Genomic DNA, 19,343 nt, shown 5'->3' on the forward strand with positions numbered 1-19,343 from the left:
CGTTATCCAATAGCTAGGAAGTCCGAGAGAACGCTCTCTGGATTGGTTAGAGGAAACATCTCTCCGGGTTTATTCAAGTAGAGGCTTGGAGCGGGGCTCGACCGGCAGCGCATCTGGCCAATCAGAGAACGCAGGGGGGGCGGGCTTTGCCGCAGGAAGGCTGCAAATCCCAGCGGGTGAGACCCGCCTGCCATAATGGGAGGGGGCGTGGCCTCTGGCTGTTGGGTCTCCGTTCGCTGGGCAGACGCGCGGGCTGGGCGGGGCTTGCGGGCCTGGGCGGGGCTCGCGGTGTCAGCGGCGAAGCCGGATGCGGGCGGTACCACGGCTACCGCGGCCCTGGGGATGGGCGGAGCCCCAGCCGCTAGTGCTGGTGGCCGCCGCCGCTGCCGGAGCTGCAGCCCGAGCTGCCGCCTCTGTTCCCGCGCGTCGCTGCTTCCTGGGGCGGCGGTATGCTGGGGAAAGGGGTAGTTGGCGGTGGCGGCGGCACCAAGGCGCCCAAGCCCTCCTTCGTGTCGTACGTGCGCCCTGAGGTGAGGGGGCGCCGCACGGGCGGGGCGTCGGGCTAGAGCGGCCCGGGCGAGGGGCGCTGGGAGCCCCTTCCCCGCCGGGGGAAGGGCCGCGGGGCGCCTCTGGCCCTGTGCCGGGTGCAGGCGGGCGGAGCGAGGCTACAGGGGCGCGCTAAGGCCTCCCTGCGGGCCAGGGTGGGGACCCCGGGGTGGGCAGGCAGGTGGCCGGAACGCAGGGCCCAGCTTGCTGGCGACCAGGTGAAGGGGCCGAATCCCGAAAGGTACTGGGACCCGGGACGCCCCTGGGTACACTGGAGGGGAACTGGGGCTGTGGGCACTGTTCGGAGGGGAAGGGCTGGAGGTCGGGGCCCCAGAGGGGACCCTCTCGGGTCTGTTTTAACCTTGGACTTTCTCGGTGAGTCTTGAGAGCTCGCCTGTCTTAGCTCTCTAAGTGCCATTTGATGCCGCTGGAGGGATACGGTGCACCTACTCCCGCCTCCCATCAGCACTGCGAGGAGAAACTGTGGGTCGGCCCTGGCCTCAGCCAGCCTCCGCCTCTTCCTTGTGAATTCTCTGTCGTTTCTTTCTCCCTTTCATTTCACCCCCTCACCATTACCCTTTCCACCCTCTCGCTGTCCTCCTGGAATTTTACTGTCAAGAAGTTCATTCATTCATTCATTCAGAAAATACTCTTGGAACTCCATGTTGTCAGGCACTGTTCTAAACGCTTGTGATATACATCAGTGAAGAGAACAAAGATCCCCTTGCTCCTGGAACTTATTTGAGGGGGAGGGAGGGTAAACCACAGATATGACACATTAGTAATTATATGGTGTATTAGACGGCGATAAGTGTCATGAGAATGAAGAGACAACTTTTTCCTCCTCGCTAAGGTGGCATTTTGAGCCAAGACTGGAAAATATAAGGGGTCTGAGGGAATAGTCCTGGAGGAGGGAACAGCCCCCGTGAAGGCCATGGAGTGGAAGTGTGGAGGGTTGGAGGAGAGGTAAGGAAGCCAGAGTGTCAGAGGCCCACTGGCGAAGGGGAGAGTTATAGGGGAGGAGGTTAGGGACATCAGAACTTGTAGGCCATGCTGACTGCAGGCTTCTTGAGTGGTTCTTAATCCATATGCCTAATTAGATGCCTTCTCATTTGGGATTTGTGAAGGTTTTTTCTGCCTCTCTCTCCAGCAGAAGTACTACCAAATTCATTGTCTCAGATGCCACCTATGTAAGGCAGAAGCAGGTGGGCTATGGATGAGAGGTCTTGATCAGGGACTGCTTCTGTAAGACCTCCTGGGGCCTGAAGCCTTTGCATATGTTTCTTTAAATTCAAGATGTGTTTTCTCCAGTGGAGAATATTCTTGAAATGGGTCTTACTTTTAGTCCTAATTTAAAAATACAAACCACTTCCTCTGTTACCAGTTGATACATGGGGTCAGGGTTATCTGAAATTTTTAGTAGGCCTCCCTTGTGGTATCACCTGTAAGTAATGTGGACAGTTTCTCTTTATGTCTTTTTTTGATTGAGTCCTAGTTGAAGTGCAGCTGATCTTTAACCATTCCTCTTCATTGAGATTAAACTACAAGTGGAAAGTCTCTGAAATATGGCCAGAGTTCAAGAATGTGCAAATTCTTCATCCACCAAGTGCACATGTTGTAATTAGACTTGTTTTCCCTCTTTGCCCACAGTGCCTGATATATTTCCTTTGAGGCATAATTAGTGAAGGGAGTGGTTCAGCTCCAAAATAAGCCCCAAGTGGGCACATTTTTCAGATCCTTATAGTTGGCAGTTTTAGTTTCTTGCATTAAAATAATGCTGTGCAGACGCTATGCTTCTTTGTTGTAGTTTGGCTTAACACATTTTGTAACAGAGGATGAGGTTCTGATCAAAATTGTGGATGGTTTTTTAAAAGATAAGGGAAGGAAGGGATGAAAAAGCAATTTATTTTTAAGTACATAGCTTTTGCCAGATATCACGCTATGGGAAATGCACGTGAATAGCATTGAAGTGTAGCTTTGTGCCTCTGATAGCCCTGGGTCTGGTAAACTCTTGGTTCACCCAGTGGGAGGAATTCCTTAGAACACTCTTCTGAAGATTGTCCTCTGTTTTTTCTATTCTCCTTTCCCCCATATTGCCTTCATCTTTACTGCCTTTGATATATGTCTTGCTGTCACTTATCTTTGTATGGCTTTTACTAGGTGGGAAATCATAGTTCCTTACCACCTGTTTGTTGGTAGATGACTGAGGTGTCAGAACAACCTTTACGCCTTATAATGTAATGATACCTCCACCTGGTGATAGATAAGCTTGTTCTTGGCTGATCAGATCTTGGAATGTTCGATGCTGGCGGCCTTTAATATACCAGAGAATCTGTTAAGAGTCAGTACTTTGTGGTAAAAACAAAAGTGCTAGTATTTGAAGATGATGCTTTTAAACATGATGAGCTTATTTTTTTTCCTTATGATCGGAAAGAACCAGCATTGGGCAGCCTAAAATGAGGGGCAATAGTTAACTCCAACTTTTAAAATTGGATCTCTGCCAGAGTAACCTAGATTCTTCTGTTATAGATTCTCCTAAATCAGTGAATGTGACAGTTAGAAACCAGAACCAGAATTTAGTACCTTTGATCATGTTTTGCAAACTCTCCTCAGAGGGTTACAAATTGGTAAAGCTAATAAGTGGGAAGCCAGTGGCTCTGAAGGTTGAGGTGAACACAAGGGAGGGATCTGAGACCATCTTGGTGGTACCTGATGGCTGGTACCTAAAACATCTTAGCACCCCCACCCCAGCTCAGCCCCAGGCACATGGAAGGAAGGATGTCAGTGCCTCTGTGAGGGATGCTGAGCTGTGCTCTAGGGAGGGATCTGGTTATAGTTTGGGTGCCAGATCCAGCTTTCTTGTTAAATGAGATGCCTGTTTGGATTATATTTCAGAAGGCATAAGCATTCATTGTAGAAAAATAGGATACAGATATGCAAAAAAAATTTTAAAGAAAAATTATAAACTTACAACTTGAAGTATGTTCTATCAGGTCTATGTGTACATATATATGTATGATTTTTTTACCAAAATGGGATTAATATTGCTGGTCATGTTTTGTAATCTGCCCTTTTCACCAAAAATGTATATGGTAAAGATATTTCCATGTCAATTGTTAACCCACAATGTCATTTTATTTTATTTATTTTTGGAGACAGAGTCTCACTTTGTTGCCTGGGCTAGAGTGCAGCGGCATCATTGTAAGCTTACTGCAACCTCAAACTCCTGGGCTTGAGCGATCCTCCTGCCTCAGCCTTCCGAATAGCTGGGACTACAGAAACATGCCACCACGCCTGGCTCATATTTTCTATTTTTAGTAGAGATGGGGTCTTACTCTTGCTCTTGCTCAGGCTGGTCTTGAACTCCTGAGCTCCACTACGCCCGGCTAATATTTTCTGTTTTTAGTAGGGATGAGGTCTTACTCATGCTCTTGCTCAGGCCGGTCTTGAACTCCTGAGCTCAAGCAATCCTCCTGCCTCGCCTCCCAGCGTACTAGGATTATAGACATGAGCCACCATGCCTGGCCCACAATGTCGTTTTAAATTAGACCTCTCTTCCTCTACAGAAACACAGTGAGAAAAATTTAGGTAACACAAAGAGTCAAAGAAAGTAATTGAGTTTTAAATGGCTTTCTACTTAGTCATCTTCTCTGATGCTGAATGACAATTTTGATTCTTCCAAACTATCAGTTCTCTGCTCAGTTACCTTGAAATTATAAGCACTGGTTTGGTAATTTATAATGACTAGAATGCTTAGTGACTGTACCCTGAAGTTTGTACATAAAGGACCATTAGGTAGTCTTAAGAGAAAGTTCTGCATTAATAGGAGCCCATTCCACTGTGGTAAGGAAGTTAATTTAAATAAAAGCTTGAGGGTGCTTATGTGTTCTGTATAAGTGACCAGGCAAAATTTAGCTTTCAGAGTGTTGTTGTACTTATGCTCATTTTTGTGTGGTATTCCAAATAGGATTAATATGTACTTTCTAAGAATTTTGGTCAGTGTTTGATGTGAATGTACTAATAATAGTCATCAACTACTTATTTATGGATTTTTATATTTGGAAAAGAATTTAAAGATCATCTACTCCACCACTGTACTCTTCATTATACAGATGTGGAAACTGTGGCCCTACAAAGTTAAATGTCCTGCCCTGGGCCACAGTGTTATTGCAGAACAGAGATAAGAACTGCCTCCCAAGAGCCAGCAGTGCCAGTGGCTAAGCCAGGCCTACGGGAGCTCAGGAAAGATTTTATGTAGACATGGGAAGAAAAGGCAAAAAGAGAGATGAAGATTGTGAAGCGTCAAAAAAAAAAAATATATATATATGATTTTATTTTTTTTCATTTATCCCTCAGGGAAAAGAATGCATTCTATTGCCTAGTCCTCATTTAAGACAATTTCTTTTAGTGGGGAGAAGTAAACTTATATATTCTTCCCAGAGATATGACTGTGGGTATATGCAAAATAAAAAATGAATAATTACTAATATTTATTAGGCTACTTCTGTGTCCCAAGAAGTAGCTGTATTTCATCCTTTCAACAGTCGTATGAAGTGAATGCTGTTATTACCTGCCATTTGTTTTAGATGTGGAAACTAAGACTCAGGGAAGTTAAACACCTTTCTTTTCTTTTTTTTTTTTTTTTTTTAAGGGGTGGGAGGTTGTAAGAAGGGGTCTTCAGTTGCCTTTTTTTCTTTTTGTTGTTGAGACAGAGTCGCACTCTGTCGCTCTGGGTAGAGTGCGGTGGCGCCACTGTAGCTCCCTGTGACCTCCAACTCCTGGGCTCTAAGCGATTCTTCTGCCTCAGCCTCCCTAGGTAGCTGGGACTACAGGCTTGCACCGCAATGCCCAGCTGGTTTTTTTCTTTCTTTCTTTTTGGTAGAGACGTGGTCTCGCTCTTACTCAGACTAGCCTCAAACTCCTGAGCTCAAGCAATTCTCCCACCTTGGCCTCCCAGAGTGCTAGGATTACAGGTGTAGCCACTGCATCTCGCTGAGTACCTTGTTTAAGGTTATAGCTGGCAAGGGTTGGTGCCAGGGTTTAAACTAGGACAGTCTGACTCCAGGGCCCATTCTCTTATATTTATGAATGTAAGGAATATTATTAGTGAAACATGCTTATGTCATGACTGGCCTTTGCACATTAGAGTGCTTTCTCCTGGTGTTCTTTTTTAGCATTTTCTTCCTTAGCTTTTGTTAGGTTATCAACCTCATGACTGCTGAGCAGATACAGGGACCTCTTGGCTCTTTTAGTCTCTAGAGGTGATGTTTTCCAAAGATACAGTTAATTAGTTAAACAGATACTTACTCAGCACTAGGTATTATTCTAGGTATTGAGTGGGGATATGTCAGTCTACAAAATAGATGAAATTATTGAGTGATTTTTTGTTGAGGTGATTTTTTGATGACTTTGGTGAATGGATGTTAACAAGAAGAGATTGGCATATCCTAAAACAGACCCCCTGCCTCAGTCTTGGCAATAAAAATACCTTTAAAAGTAAAGGCTAGATTCATTGCTTTTTTTTTTTTAAGAATTCATAACTTTTTCTCCATTTCCAAATAATTTTTTAATAGCAGAATTTTCTCCTTTAAGCATGGAGGTCATTGATAATGATTTAACAGGCCATCAAAAGACATTAAAAGTTCTTCCTAAAAAGATCACTTTCTTAGCTGTGGCTTTAGCCTGATGATCTGTCCAAAGCTTCTGCTTTTTCTCTCCTGCATGTACTTCCTGCGGCATCTCCCTGGGTCAGATCCAACACCACACAACTTCTGCAGATGGAGCATCAGAAGGCATCATGAGGCTCTGTCAAGCAACACTTCCTGCAGCCTGATCAAACAGCTGTCACAGGGACAGCCACTGCCTTAGAGCCAGACTCTCTTCTGCACCCTACTTCCATCTCCAATGTTAAAGTCAAGGCTACTGTCAGAATCTTAGACTGTGGGACTTAGAAGTTTTAAGTTCTAAATCTTTTTCTGTGCATCCTCAACAGGATGCTGAATATTCTTGTAATAATTGCACTTAAACCATCCTATGTGATGGTGTGCTGTAGAGAGAATTTGATTTTCAGGGGCCAAAAAAATCTTATAACTATAAAAATGCATGCCTTATTATGATAAAGACCATGTAGTAAAGTTGCAGAGTTTAGAAGTTAGAAAAGTAAAATTACCTTACTATGATACCCTAACCAAAGCAATGATCCCATTTTTAAGTATGTCTAGGCCTTGTCCATGGATGTGTGTCTCATATGGTTGCGATTGTAATATGTATAAAAATGTATACCTGCATGCTGTTATCATGTTTGAAGATGGTACTGCTGATCCATATGGGTAGAGTATATACCTTGAGTTTCTTTTTTTCCAGCAGAGAACCACTCTCAGTTTCTTACCAAGTTATGCTTGTGATTTCTGATGTGGTTTTTTTTTTTGAGAGGACAAGGAGGGCAGTGGGTTTGCAGCCTTTGACAAGAGAACATGTGGGTTCAGAAAAGGGCTCAAGCTGAGACTTTGGTTTTGTTAGGATTATGCCCACCGTAGCTACCTGTGGGAATCTACATGAGGTTTAACAAATAGAGGTAGATGTCATGGGTAGATGGAGTTTTTATCAAACACAAGTTCAGGAACATTGATAAATCAAAATTGGCTCAGCCCAGTACCCTAAGTTTACTCTCAATGAAGTGAGTTTTATGGTGGATGGGCGCCATGTAAAAATGTCTTCTAAGTCTTTAGAATGAACCATTTAAAATAAACCTCTTGAGAAAGCTTGGGAGGTAGCATGGAACTGGAATTATTCTTTTAACCTCTAATCCTCTTGTTTTAGAAGAAGAGGGCAGGTAAAAATGGAGAGGGACTCTGGGGGGAGGTAAAGCTGTCAGATGGAAAGATCACTAGGGCCTCTCTCCCTTCTTTTCGCCTGTGCATACCTCGTGTATCACAACTCTAAGGAAAGCAAAAACTTTCAGTAACTCTTCATACTATCTGTGGGTAAGGTCAGTTTAAGCCTCGGTTTCTACCTGAAAAATTGAAATAATAATACTCATTTTATACAATAGGCATATATGAACATTTGTGAATGTTAAACGTAATTATGCATGTAAAGCCCTTAGCATACTTGGCACGTAGTTAGCCTTTAATATATGTGGGTTATTGTGTTATTCAGAAGTTGTTGGTCAGAGCCACTTGGATGGTTTCAGAAAGTGCTTAATTATTAACTTTAGAGTACAGAAATCTTTCCAGCTAAGGTATTAAAAAACATGGAGTATTTTGTTTTGTGATTGTTGCCAGGCTATCATGCCAGGAAAGTTCATTGTGTGGTAACTCTTTCTTAGAATATCTTTTGCGATCTCTAAAAGTTTCTTTTCCTCTTTTCTTAGTTCCTTTATACATTTGATAATGATTTGATTATATTTAAAATTCCAAACTAATGAGAATGCTTAGTTGTTGCCTTTTATCATTATTAACATTAGGCCTTTGACATTTTGCTAGTTTCATCGTGTGGACTTATTATTCCTTTTTCCTCTTCCCTCATTTCTAATGAGTGTCAGTGGTTAAATTTTGTCCATGTATCACATCTGTTCAATGATTCACTTAAGATATGAGTGAATCAAGTGAAGTAAAATTGTAACTAGAGTAAGTAAAATCAAATTGTCTCTGATGGTAATAACTCTGTTAATCTATTTCAAAGGCAGTTGTAAGGTCATGCTATTTTGATTTCATATTTAAATGTTTTTCTTAAAATAATAGTCATCGCTTTTCTCTCTTGTGCCCTGTCCTTCATCATTTCCTGTAGACCTGGCTGGTGGGCAGCCTTTCAGAAGTGGCATGCTAAGCCTTCAGTTGTTTGCTTTTCGGGAAGGGAGGTGTTGCAGCCATAAGAGAGGCATGGCTTCTGTATGGGTGGGAGCAAGGGAATCCCTGGCCACGATGACAGAATATGTTGAAGACTACCTCTCTCTTCTGATTGTCAACCCCAGTTTCAAACAATGTTTTTGTTTTTGTTCAGAGAGTTTCAAAGTAACCTGAGGATACCTTGAAGTGAATGAGCCCAGTTTTTCAAATTAAAAATCCTCCTATGTTTGTACTGTTTTTTCCAGATGTAAAATTGAATTCCTTGAGATGAACTTCCCAATGTGTCCCTGTACTTGGGAGAAATAATGATTCCCTTTCACTCTTGGTCTCCCCATGAATATGTGCCTCTTGTCTGTGCAGACCACTAGGAATAGCACTTTCCCCAGTGGGCCAGTCTGTGGTGTTGGACATCTTGTTAGTTAAAGAAGAGAGTCGAGGGCTCTGGTCCCAGAGATGAATTGTTTGGCATCAGCAAATACCTATGTTTTATCTCCCAAGGACTTCTGGGCTGGGTTCCATGTTTATGCTTGGGGCCTTCTCTGTTGACTCCAAATACGATCTGTTGGCCCCTCTTTTTGTCACCCCATACTTACCTACCTACCTGTCATCTGTCTGCACTATCCCCCCCGCCACCCCACCCCTGCTTGCCTAGTTTAGCTTCATGTTCATTTGCCCAACTAATCCCTTTATGTTGCTTTACTCTCTGGAAAACTAGCTGTTTTTTCCCTTTTTGTTTTAATGATTGCTATCTGCTACCTGCTAAGTAAAAATGATCTGTGCTAAAAGGGTGACAGGAGGACCCCTTATGTACCTATAAGTAGTACCTGAGTAGTTAGGTAAGTATGGCAGATGTGGTCTGGGTGGCAGACAGAGAAGGGGTACGGGCCCTTTGGGGTATGTGAGGACAGGTCCTTGGCATAGTGTGGGTGTGGCTGTCACTGTGGCTGGTGCTGTAACAGAGGGACAGCTGAGGAATAAACTAATCACTAGGAGTTTGGGGATGGAAATAAGGTGTCACAACACTGTGGAAGAGACTTTGATTCTGGAAGGTTCTGATCCTGGCTCAGCTATTTGATGATGACCTTAGACATATGACTTCACCTTCCTGAGATTGCTTCTTCTCACCTGTAACATGTGAATAGGCATCTTCCCTGCAGGCTTGAGGATGAGAAGAAGTAAACCATGTATATCCAGCTCAGGACCTGACACAGGGCTGATACTCAGCAACTGCCAGGTGTTCTTACTAATAATAATAACTTGAACTGGAAGATTATTTGAGCAACATTTTTGTGTACCTACCATTTGCTAAACACTGTCAGAATTAGGAATCCAAAGAAACAGTCTGTACTCAGGAGCTTCACATTCTGTCGGGGAGATGGCAGGTCACCAGAATGCTTGCAGGCACAGAGGAGGCCCAGCTACAAAACCCACGGCAGCATCTGGTCTCATGCAAAGGCTGTGTAGGACTTGGAAAGGTCAGCCTCAGAGTGGGATTTGGTGTGGGAGGGGAGGGATAATGTACCAGGCAGGCAAGAGGGACAACTTGAAAGGTTCACAGGTGCGTTGGCACTGGGTGGTTGGAGCATCTGTCCCCATGCCTTATATAAGATGCATGCACACGTGTGTGACAGAGAAGTCCTGAGGAATAAAATCCAAGGGTTACTGCTAGGACATGCAGGCGTTTTTCCAAGATTCTTTAAGGAGTCTTTCTTCCTGTGACATACTGCTTTTCAATTAGGTCAGTCTGGCCTTAGTAAGCCCATGAGCTCCTTCTGATTTGTCCCCTGGCTTCTCTTATCTTTCTACTCCAGGGCTCTCCCAACTGTTCAACTAACCCAGTGTTTATAGAGCAGTTCTAGAGGAGTTGGTGGAGGGAGAGGCACAGATTGCAATGCCATGTGTCTCTGCAGCTGCTGTTAGTCACATCCATTAGTTCAAATTATAAGACAATGATAGTCCCATAACTGCCACCTGACACCTTTCTACTGGCACTCGTATGCATCCCAGCACAGCCATCTTTACTTTCAATATAATGTGGTAGTTAAGGGCATGGCTTTGGAATTAGAGCTCTGCTACTTGCTAACTGTGAATTTGGGCTTGGTATTTAACTTCTCTGAGCCTCAGTTTCCTGTCTGTGAAATGGGAATAATAATAAGAGTATCTAGCCTATAAGGTTGCTGTTAGTCTTAAGTGAGGCAATCCATGGAAAGCTCTTAACACAGTACCTGGCATGTAGTCAGTGTTTATTAAAGGTTAATTGTAGTTCCTTTTATTCTTCACCACCCCAGAAGCTGCAGCTCTGTGTGTGTGTGTGTGTGTGTGTGTGTGTGTGTGTGTTCATGTGTTTGTTCTTTGGGCTACCAGTACAGGTCCTGATGGTGACAAGAGTTAATTTGACCTCATTCCCTTCCAGCATGTTCTTCCTTGGTACTCTTCGAGGTATGTGTCTGGAGCCAGGGGTGCTGTCCTTCTCTAGGACTATGCCATACCTACCCAGAAGGCCTCTCTTCCTGCACAGTTTTCTTTTTCAGTGAGTGATTTCATGTATTTCCTTTCTGTCCTCCCATAACAGTGTCTTCCCTTGTATCTCAAGGGGTTCTAGAAGGATTGGGATTTGGGCAGTGTGGTAAGTCCAGAACTGAGACTTCCAGTTCAGCTCGGCTTCCTTCTCCTTTTAAGTCAGCCTTCCCAGCTATGCCATCCCCACCGTCTTTCCCTAGTCACCCATGTTCCAAACCAGTTGCAGTTCCCAGGGTGCCCTTTGTGGAGGCCTCTGTGGTGGTCTGTCTTCATTTCCATGGCCACCCCCTGTCTAGCTTCCCCTTGTGCTGAGACCACCTACTGCAAGACCTTAACTGGCCACTCCACCTCCCGCTGCTCTGCGAGATAGCCCCACACCAGAGATACCTCCACACCACGGCCAGCCACCTGCTGCTGAGTGTCATTCTCCCATTCAAGAGCCCTCTACTCCCCTGCCCCTTCCATGATCCACATCCTGTCGAGCTTTCAAGGCTCACTCAAGATCCTACCTGCTTCTGGTTTTGTTGAAAGAGCATTATCTTGGATTTGGGAGGCCTGGGCTCTGGCTATTTCTTTTCTGTGTGACCTTGAGGGAGCCTCTTTACCTCATTTGGTCTCATTTCCCAACTTAAAAAGAGTTGGATTAGGTGTTTTTAAGCATGTTTTGTTCAAGGAACCCTTTAGGATACACCCTGGGGAGGGGCATCTGCAGTAGGAATCTGCGTTCGTTCACACATTCAGCTAACTGATCTCCCCTCATCTCCTGTTGAGAACTGCCCTTTCAAATGAAATCATATAGGAAACCCAAAAATAGAAAAAAAAGAAGGGTGTGAAGAGCAGAGTTTGAAAACACCCAGCAATATCTAGTGCTCTTGTCGTTTTAGCTTGTTTGCATTCTTAAGTCCTCCTCATAACTGGCATTCACCCTTTCTTTTTGTCTGTGGTACAGGTTGTTTGTAGCTCTGGGTTCTTGGTGATGCAGTTGAGTATTTGTTCTCTACTCCTTGTATGTAATTGCTACATGTCTGTGGGGCTTATTTCTCCAATAGAACTGTAAGCTCCTTGAGGTCAGGGCTGTTGTGCCAGCCACTCAGTGTGGCCTTGTGGAGCTCAGGGTGGCTTCACAGAGTGCTGAATAGACTGTGGCCCTGGGCTCGGTGACACATGGGACTCATTGCAGGAGAGGACCTTAGAAGGTGGCTGGTGGGAGTGTCATTCAGAGGCTCTTTTTTGTTTCTCCTGGTGAATATGATTTGGAGCTTAGGTTGAGAATTATGATAGGCCTTTAATGTGATCACTGACTCTACTCTCAGTCTTTTTTTTTTTTTTTTTTTTTGGGAGACAGTCTTGCTTTGTCACCCAGGCTAGAGGGTAGTGGCCTGATCATAGCTCAGTGTAGCCGTGAACTCCTAGGCTCAAGCTATCCTCCTGCCTCAGCTTCCCAAATAACTGGGACTATAGGCATGCACCACCATGTCCAGCTAATTTTTAAAATTTTTCATAAAGACAGGGTCTTGCTGTGTTGGGCAGGCTGCTCTTGAACTCCTGGCCTCAAGAAATCCTCCCGCCTTGGCCTCCCAAAGTTCTGGGATTACAGGCATAAGCTCCCATACCCAGCCTCTACTCTCAGACTTTATGCCCCAATAATAAGCTTTGACATGAGGTGCTTTGCTTTATGTATTCCTTTTAGCTGTTTTTATGGCACTTTGTTTATGAAACCAGTGACCTGTCATGGATGCCTGAAGCCCAGTTCTTCCCCTGTGGTGTGTCTCTGGCTGCCCTTTTGCTTCCTGAGACAGCTCCCTACTAGACCCTCTCTTTGTTGGGTGTGGCTCACGGAGAATAAGAGAGCCAAACCAATTAACTGTTTGGTGAGGTCAGATCTGTGGGGTCTGAGGCTTGCACTGGTATTTGGGTCTTAACATTTCTTCTCTAACATGAGTTTTTCTTATTAGAGAGCATTCGATATGATGTTTGGATTGTTTAAAGGCCTAGCGAATGCCTGGTGACAGTGATCTTTGTAAGAATCATGAATGAGTAATGCTTTCACTGCCCTTCAGTAAATGATGAGCTGTCAAAACAGAGTAAGGAATTTAAGTTGCATCTTAATGAGCAGTTACTCTCTTCCTTTAAAAAAAAAAAAACCCGAGGTCAGGAAAAAAGCAGTAGATGTAAATGCGAAAGGATTTAGAATGGCCAATGAGTAAGTATTGCGTGGCTGTCAGAGTAGCTCACTGTCAAAGGTCATTTCCTGTTTCCCTACCCCAGAGACTTGTTGCAGTTGACAGGACACTTGATGGTATTACTTTGTGATAGGAAAAAAGTTTGAGATTGGTGGTTGCCTGGGGTTGGAGGCAGTGTTGGGCATGGATGGGGAGATGAGCGGGGAATAATGGGTCAGCTTTCGCATGAGGTACTTTGCCTTAAAATCTTCCTTTCGGGGATGATGAAAATGTTCTAAAATTGATTGTGGTGATGGTTATACAGCTCTGAAAATACTGAACACCCTTTCAACACTTGATATTATTAAACATTATATTAAAATGCTTTAAGTGGGTGAATTGTATGGCACGTGAATGATATCTTAATAAAGGTTTTACATAAAGTTTAAGGATCAAAAGTACTGAGCTTGGTGTCAGAACTCCTGATAATGAGTCTGGCTTCACCATCTATTTAGCTGTGTGAACCTGAGCACGCTCAGAGCTTCATTGGCTTTACCTATAAAGTGGGGATAAAAAACACCTTACAGATTGTGGTCAAGATAAATGACATATGACATGTGAAAGTGGTTGTGGTAAAACCTCCAACAAGTTATATTTTTATGTGTTTAAGTTAGACATACATCTTTGTGAGTAGTAGATGCTCAGTCGGAAATGCTCTGTTTCCAACTAGCTCTGTGAAATGAATGCAGATTGAGTATCCCTAATCCCCAAATCTGAAATCCCAAATGCTCTAATGAGCATTTCCTTTGAGCATCACATCAGCACTCAAAAAGTTTAGATTTTGAAGCATTTTGGATTTGGATTTTCAGGTTAGGGAAACTTGACCTGTACTTCTTAAGGCTGAGAACTGATTTGCATAATGAGTGAACAGCAGAGTACTTAAAGACCAGGTACGGGGTGGGGTTGGCTCTGTGTATGTGGTCTGTTACCTTGAGACCAGACAGAGATTGTCAGTTAGCCTCTTACTGCATGTCTGCCTCCCTGGCTTCAGATGCTGTTCTCTTGGTTTATTGTCAGTGTAATTGTTGCCTGTAACTGCCAAAGGTGGTATGTAATTAGTGGAATACAGCTGTGGTCAGCAGCAGAGCTGCCACCTTGTCATGCTTTTGGAGTTGGGAGGCTTGGGGAGAATGAGCCTGCTCATCTGGGAGCTCTGAGGTAGCCACGCCCTCAGGCCAGGTGTGGGCAACCAGCAGCCCCTGGGAATCAGCTTCAGGAAACAAATCTGATTTTGATTTCTAGCCTCCTAGAACCAGATAGTAGATGAATGCATTTAGTCTCTAGTGTGTATGCTCAGTAAGAAGGCTCCAGATTTAAAGTCTGACCTTGAATATACCCCTACTCTGTGGATGAGACCGGAATGTATTTCAGAAGCCACCTAAGGGAGGCATGTGACAATAGTTCAGTAATACCTAGGACTATTCATATACTTAGGAATTTTTAATAGAGCAATTTCTTTACTCTCTCAAGAACTATGCCTAGGATTGAAGAATATGACCAGGATCAAAAATTACTTGTCCGTTTGTATGTTTTCATGTATCCATTCTTTCAGTAGACTTATTGACAATTTACTATCTGTCAGGAATTATGTGCTAAGAGTTGAAGCTAAAAATCTATAAAGGCACAGCCTGAGCCCTCAGTTTGCATTACTGGTTGCTGAGACAGACAAGGAAGAGACTTGCAGCACAGCATGGAAAGTGTATAATGAAGGCATGTGCAGAGTTTGACTTGGGCACCCAGAAAAGGGGCACCTCGCTGTTCTGACAGAAGGAGGTTGGAGCAGAGAAAGCCTCACAGAGGACCTGAGCCTAACTGTGAGTTAGATGGACAGGACTGGTGACAGTGGATTGTGGGTGCACTGGGGGCCAGAGGAAGGCAGTGAGACTGGCAATCAGGAGCATGCAAGGTGGGAGATGATGGTGGCCTGAAGTCAGAGAGTGGCAGCAGAGGTGGATAGATGTGGTTGGGTTTGGGGCTGCTAAGAAAGACTCCCAGCTTTCTGGGTGGTCAGTCCTGACCCAGAGCCCAGAGGAACAGGTTTGGGAGGGAGAGGGTGTTGATGAGCTAATTTTGAAATAATGAATTTGAACGATCCGAGGGACATTCCAGTGCAGGTGGCCAGGAGTCCGTTGAGGTATCCAGGTCTAGAGCTCTGAAGACAGATCTGGAGTGAAGAGCCATTTGGGTGTCATCAGCCTAAACTGTGGAAACTCCTTAGTGGAAGAGCTCATCCAGGGAACACAGAGCTTGCGGGGGGTAAGAGGACCCTGTCCAGAAAGGAGACTGGAGCAAGAGCAGCCGGGGAGTGTTGGCAATTCTTTCTGGAACTAATGTCTGCTCATTTTCAGGTCTTAGTATAAATGACGCTTTCTGAGAGTAGCAGTTTTCTTTGACCCTTTCTGAATGCAGCCAGGTGTTTCTGCTGTGTTCCTGTTGTACCCTGTACACCCTCTAACGTAGTACCCATCTTTATTGATGCTGATGGTATTGTCAGGCTCCCACGTACTCTAGGAGGGTAAGAGCTGTATGTTGTGTTCACTCCTGTGTTTGCTCTGCCTGGAATAGAGTAGGTACATAAGAAACAATCGTTCAGTAAATGAGAGAACGTGTGAACTCAAGGGGAGGAGACAGTGTCCAGGAGGAGGACGTAGTCAGCAGGGAGAGGCAGGTTGGATTGTGGTTGAGCACACGGCTCTAGTCAGGTAAATCAAGGCTTGAGGCCCACTTCTCTTAACCTGACTCAGTCTCATTTTCCTCATCTCTAAAATCAGAACAATAATGGTAGTGAACAGAGCTGTGAGATTAAATGAGATAATGTGTAGAGATAGAATCTTTTGTAGGCTTCTAGTACTTATGACACTGATTACCCAGTATTGCAATGATTTTTCATCTCAATTTCATGCAGGCGAAAGTCAATTCCTATTCATCTTTTTATCCCCAGCATTTAGTATTTAGGATATTCAGGAGCTGTTTGTTGAAGTGAATTGATGTATATTAGAGATGGGTCATTTTGCAGCTCTGAGTCATCAGACATACAACTTGACATACTCAGGCTCATAGTAACCTTGTGATTTGGGCCACTCCTTCCCAGTGACATAGTTCTGAGAAGAGATCAGATTGACAACTTTTTCAGTGCTGAGCCAGCTGTATGATGTGGGTTCCAGTAGGTGTGTCTCCTTTGGGCCATAAGCTTGCTTAAGAATGGGTGGCAGTTCTCAAATTTGCGTATCTTGTCTGGCCTAGACATTGCCAGAATGGGAATGCTTCTGGCTCAGCTTGGGCGAGGTTCTTAGAAGTTCTCGGATGATGTGGGGGTAGTGGCAGCTGCGGGTTCTGGGAACTGTTGATACTCGCAGTGGGACCCAGAACAGATGTCGCTAGCTCCTTTTGATCTGTGGGATAAAACTTGCAGAGACTGGAAGACTTATTTTTCATGTCTTTATCTTCTTTCTAAATTAAAACAAACAAATAAAAAGAGTAGCCGTAACACTGGAGTAAACATTGAAACAAGGAATTAACAACAAAAAAAGTCCAGCTCTGATCCTACCACTCTGACAGAGCAGCTCTTCGTGTGTGTCGTGCCTCTATTTTAATTGAATTTAGGCCACTGAGATGTCCCAGTTTTGAAAATCTGGACATGCTGTGATCTCAATGCCAGCAATTTTTGCCTTTCTTTTGTGCCATAATAACAAGCTTTGTCTGAATTCATGTGGAGTAGCAAGAGACGCTGTACCAAGTAGGTAGGCCATTTTTAACTGATACGCTTGTTGGAAATTTGCTTAACTTTCAGATGAGTTCGTTTTCAAGAAGAGTCTGTCAGCATAACCAGAAAACTAGTTCTGCCTGATTATTAAAGAACCATGTCTTTCCTACTATATATTTTTTCCTGCACATTGAACATGATAATGGAGTCAGTGAGGAATTTTCTCTTACATTTCACAGCTGCAGAAGTCAGATTGTCACCATTTGCTATAGGCAGTTGGCAGGAAGTATCAGAGTTGAAGGAACAGAGGCTTAAGGGGGGCTCTAGGCCCATCTCTGAAACCAGCTGATGGTTTAAGAAGCTCCTACCATCCCAGAGAATAGAGATAGCTCATAGACAGCTGTCATCGGACGCTGGTTGAATTGGCTGTGAAATCGTGGGATATACCAGGCCTGTGCACTCCTGTGGCTTTGCTGCAGTTCTTTCTGGACGGGCTTCACGAGTAATAGTCCTTCTGTTAATACCACATACGTGGCAGTCTTTAGAGGAATTCTCTTCTTCTCCAGTACTTTACGATGTGATTAGAGCATTTGGTGATGACATCCACATTAGTGCCCAAACTTAGCTATTGTGTCTTAATCTCCCATATATTTCTCTGGTCCCTGCTTATTTTCAAATCAACTGATTAGGAAATTTAAAATTATATAAAAGTGTTGTGTTTTTAAAACCTCTCACTACTTAAAGTCATTACTAAATTATTCAACAAAATCTTTTGAGTATTTACTGTTTTCAAGGACTATATTAGATTCTGGGGACATATGATGAACAAAAACTCAGACAAAGACCTGCCCACAAAGTGTTTATAATAGATGGGGAGATCAACTTAAATAATTAGATAAACAAACACGAAATTGCAATTGTGACAAGTGTTAGGAGGGAGAGATACATGGGGCTGTAAGAACCTGGTAACAGAGAAGGCTTCCCTAAGTAAATAACCCCTGGCCTGGTGTCTGATGGATACACAAAATTCACAGGGCCTAGCGGGGAAATAAAGACATTCCAAGCAGGAGGACTTGCCTATGAAACACCCAAGATGGGAGGGAAGCAAGGCAGGTATGGGAGGCTGAAAGAAGGCCCGTAAGACCAAACACGCAGAAGAATGAAGAGGATGGTAGGAGACCAGATTAGACAGGTACATATTGGGCCAGGCTGTGCGGGGCCTTGGAGGCCATGTCAGGGCATAGTCTTCGTTCCACGACTAAGCCAAAGCAGGCTGTGTTCTGAAAGGACCGCTCCTGCTTTAGGGTGGAGAATGGCTCATAAAGATGCAGGGAAACAGTTGGAAAGCTATCACAGGGGTTCAGGTGAGGGATAATAATAGGGTGGTGCTGGAGGGCAGAAGAGAGGACCATGGGTGGGTTCTAGATCTATTTAAACATAATATGGATACAATTTGGTGATAGATTGGATATTGAGGGTAAAGTGGGAGGAAGTGTAAAGGGGGGGCTCTCAGGATGACCTGAAGACTATATACGCTTGAAGGGAAACACAGAATTGACCAGACAGTACATAGCAGCGTTATTCATGCTTGGAGCCTTTCCTGGAGCGTGGTGAGTCAGAAGATTCCCATTGAACTCTCCAGGGTTGGTTGGGGTGGCAATCAGAGACTTATGCCTTAGACTTAGGACCCAGTGGAATAAGTCATGAGAGGTAACTCAGCTGGTGTTCAGAAGCCCCAGGTTTCTTCCCCATGCAGCTGGCCAGTGTCACTTAGATCCATTACTCATGGGGTGTAGGTGTTTGTTGTTGTTGTTGTTTTTCCCTTTAGCTTCCTTTGGCCTCTCTGCGACACTCTATTAGGCTTTCTCTGGGCACTTTCTGTGATGCTTGCTTTGACCTGATTTCAGGTGGGTCTAGCAGTTATTTCACTGATCATTCTGTCTTGTTTTTCCTTTTTACCTTCATTCCTTCTTTTCACAGAAGAGACTGTATGGCACAGATTGTGCCAGCATACCTGAGTTTGACTTCCATGTCTGCCATGTACTAGCTGGGTGTCTTCCATCTGTAAAATGGAGATAATTGGGGGTATAATAACTATTGCAAAGGCCTGCTGTGAGGATTAAATGAGTTAATAAGTATAAAGCCCTTTAAATCATAGCTGCCACTTATGGCTCCAGAAATGTTCATCATTATTCACCTCTCAACCTCTAAGGCATGGCCCTGTACCCACTTTTCTTGTGGAATTTGAAAAGCGATTGTGAAATACAGGGATGAAGAGATTATAGACATTGCCAGTGAATACACTCTGTTTTGTCCTTCCTACCCCCTCCACCACCAAAACAGGTAACTTCTGAAAACCACATTGAAAGAAAACTTCAATTAAACATTTTTTTTTGAAGGGAGAATTTCTTTATAATTCCTATTCGTACACTCTGATTTGTTGGAGTCCTCTAGATTAATTTCTTTTCTTGGGACTGATGTTATATATTTTGATGGGGGGGGTGC

General features: G+C 44.0%; 1 protein-coding gene across 1 annotated transcript in view; it reads left to right on the forward strand.

Annotated features, from left to right (window-relative positions):
• The first annotated feature begins 425 nt into the window (after positions 1-425).
• The window catches only part of MTMR12 (myotubularin related protein 12), a 71,852-nt gene continuing 52,934 nt past the window's right edge, over positions 426-19,343 (forward strand). Inside the window, exon 1 of the mRNA XM_012640537.1 lies at positions 426-530. Within this exon, the coding sequence (XP_012495991.1) occupies positions 450-530 (81 nt within the window). The 5' untranslated portion in view covers positions 426-449. The remainder of the gene's footprint in view (positions 531-19,343) is intronic.

The sequence above is a fragment of the Propithecus coquereli genome, unplaced genomic scaffold (genome assembly GCF_000956105.1).
Source record: "Propithecus coquereli isolate 6110/MARCELLA unplaced genomic scaffold, Pcoq_1.0 Scaffold154, whole genome shotgun sequence".
In the NCBI taxonomy this organism is placed as follows: domain Eukaryota; kingdom Metazoa; phylum Chordata; class Mammalia; order Primates; family Indriidae; genus Propithecus; species Propithecus coquereli.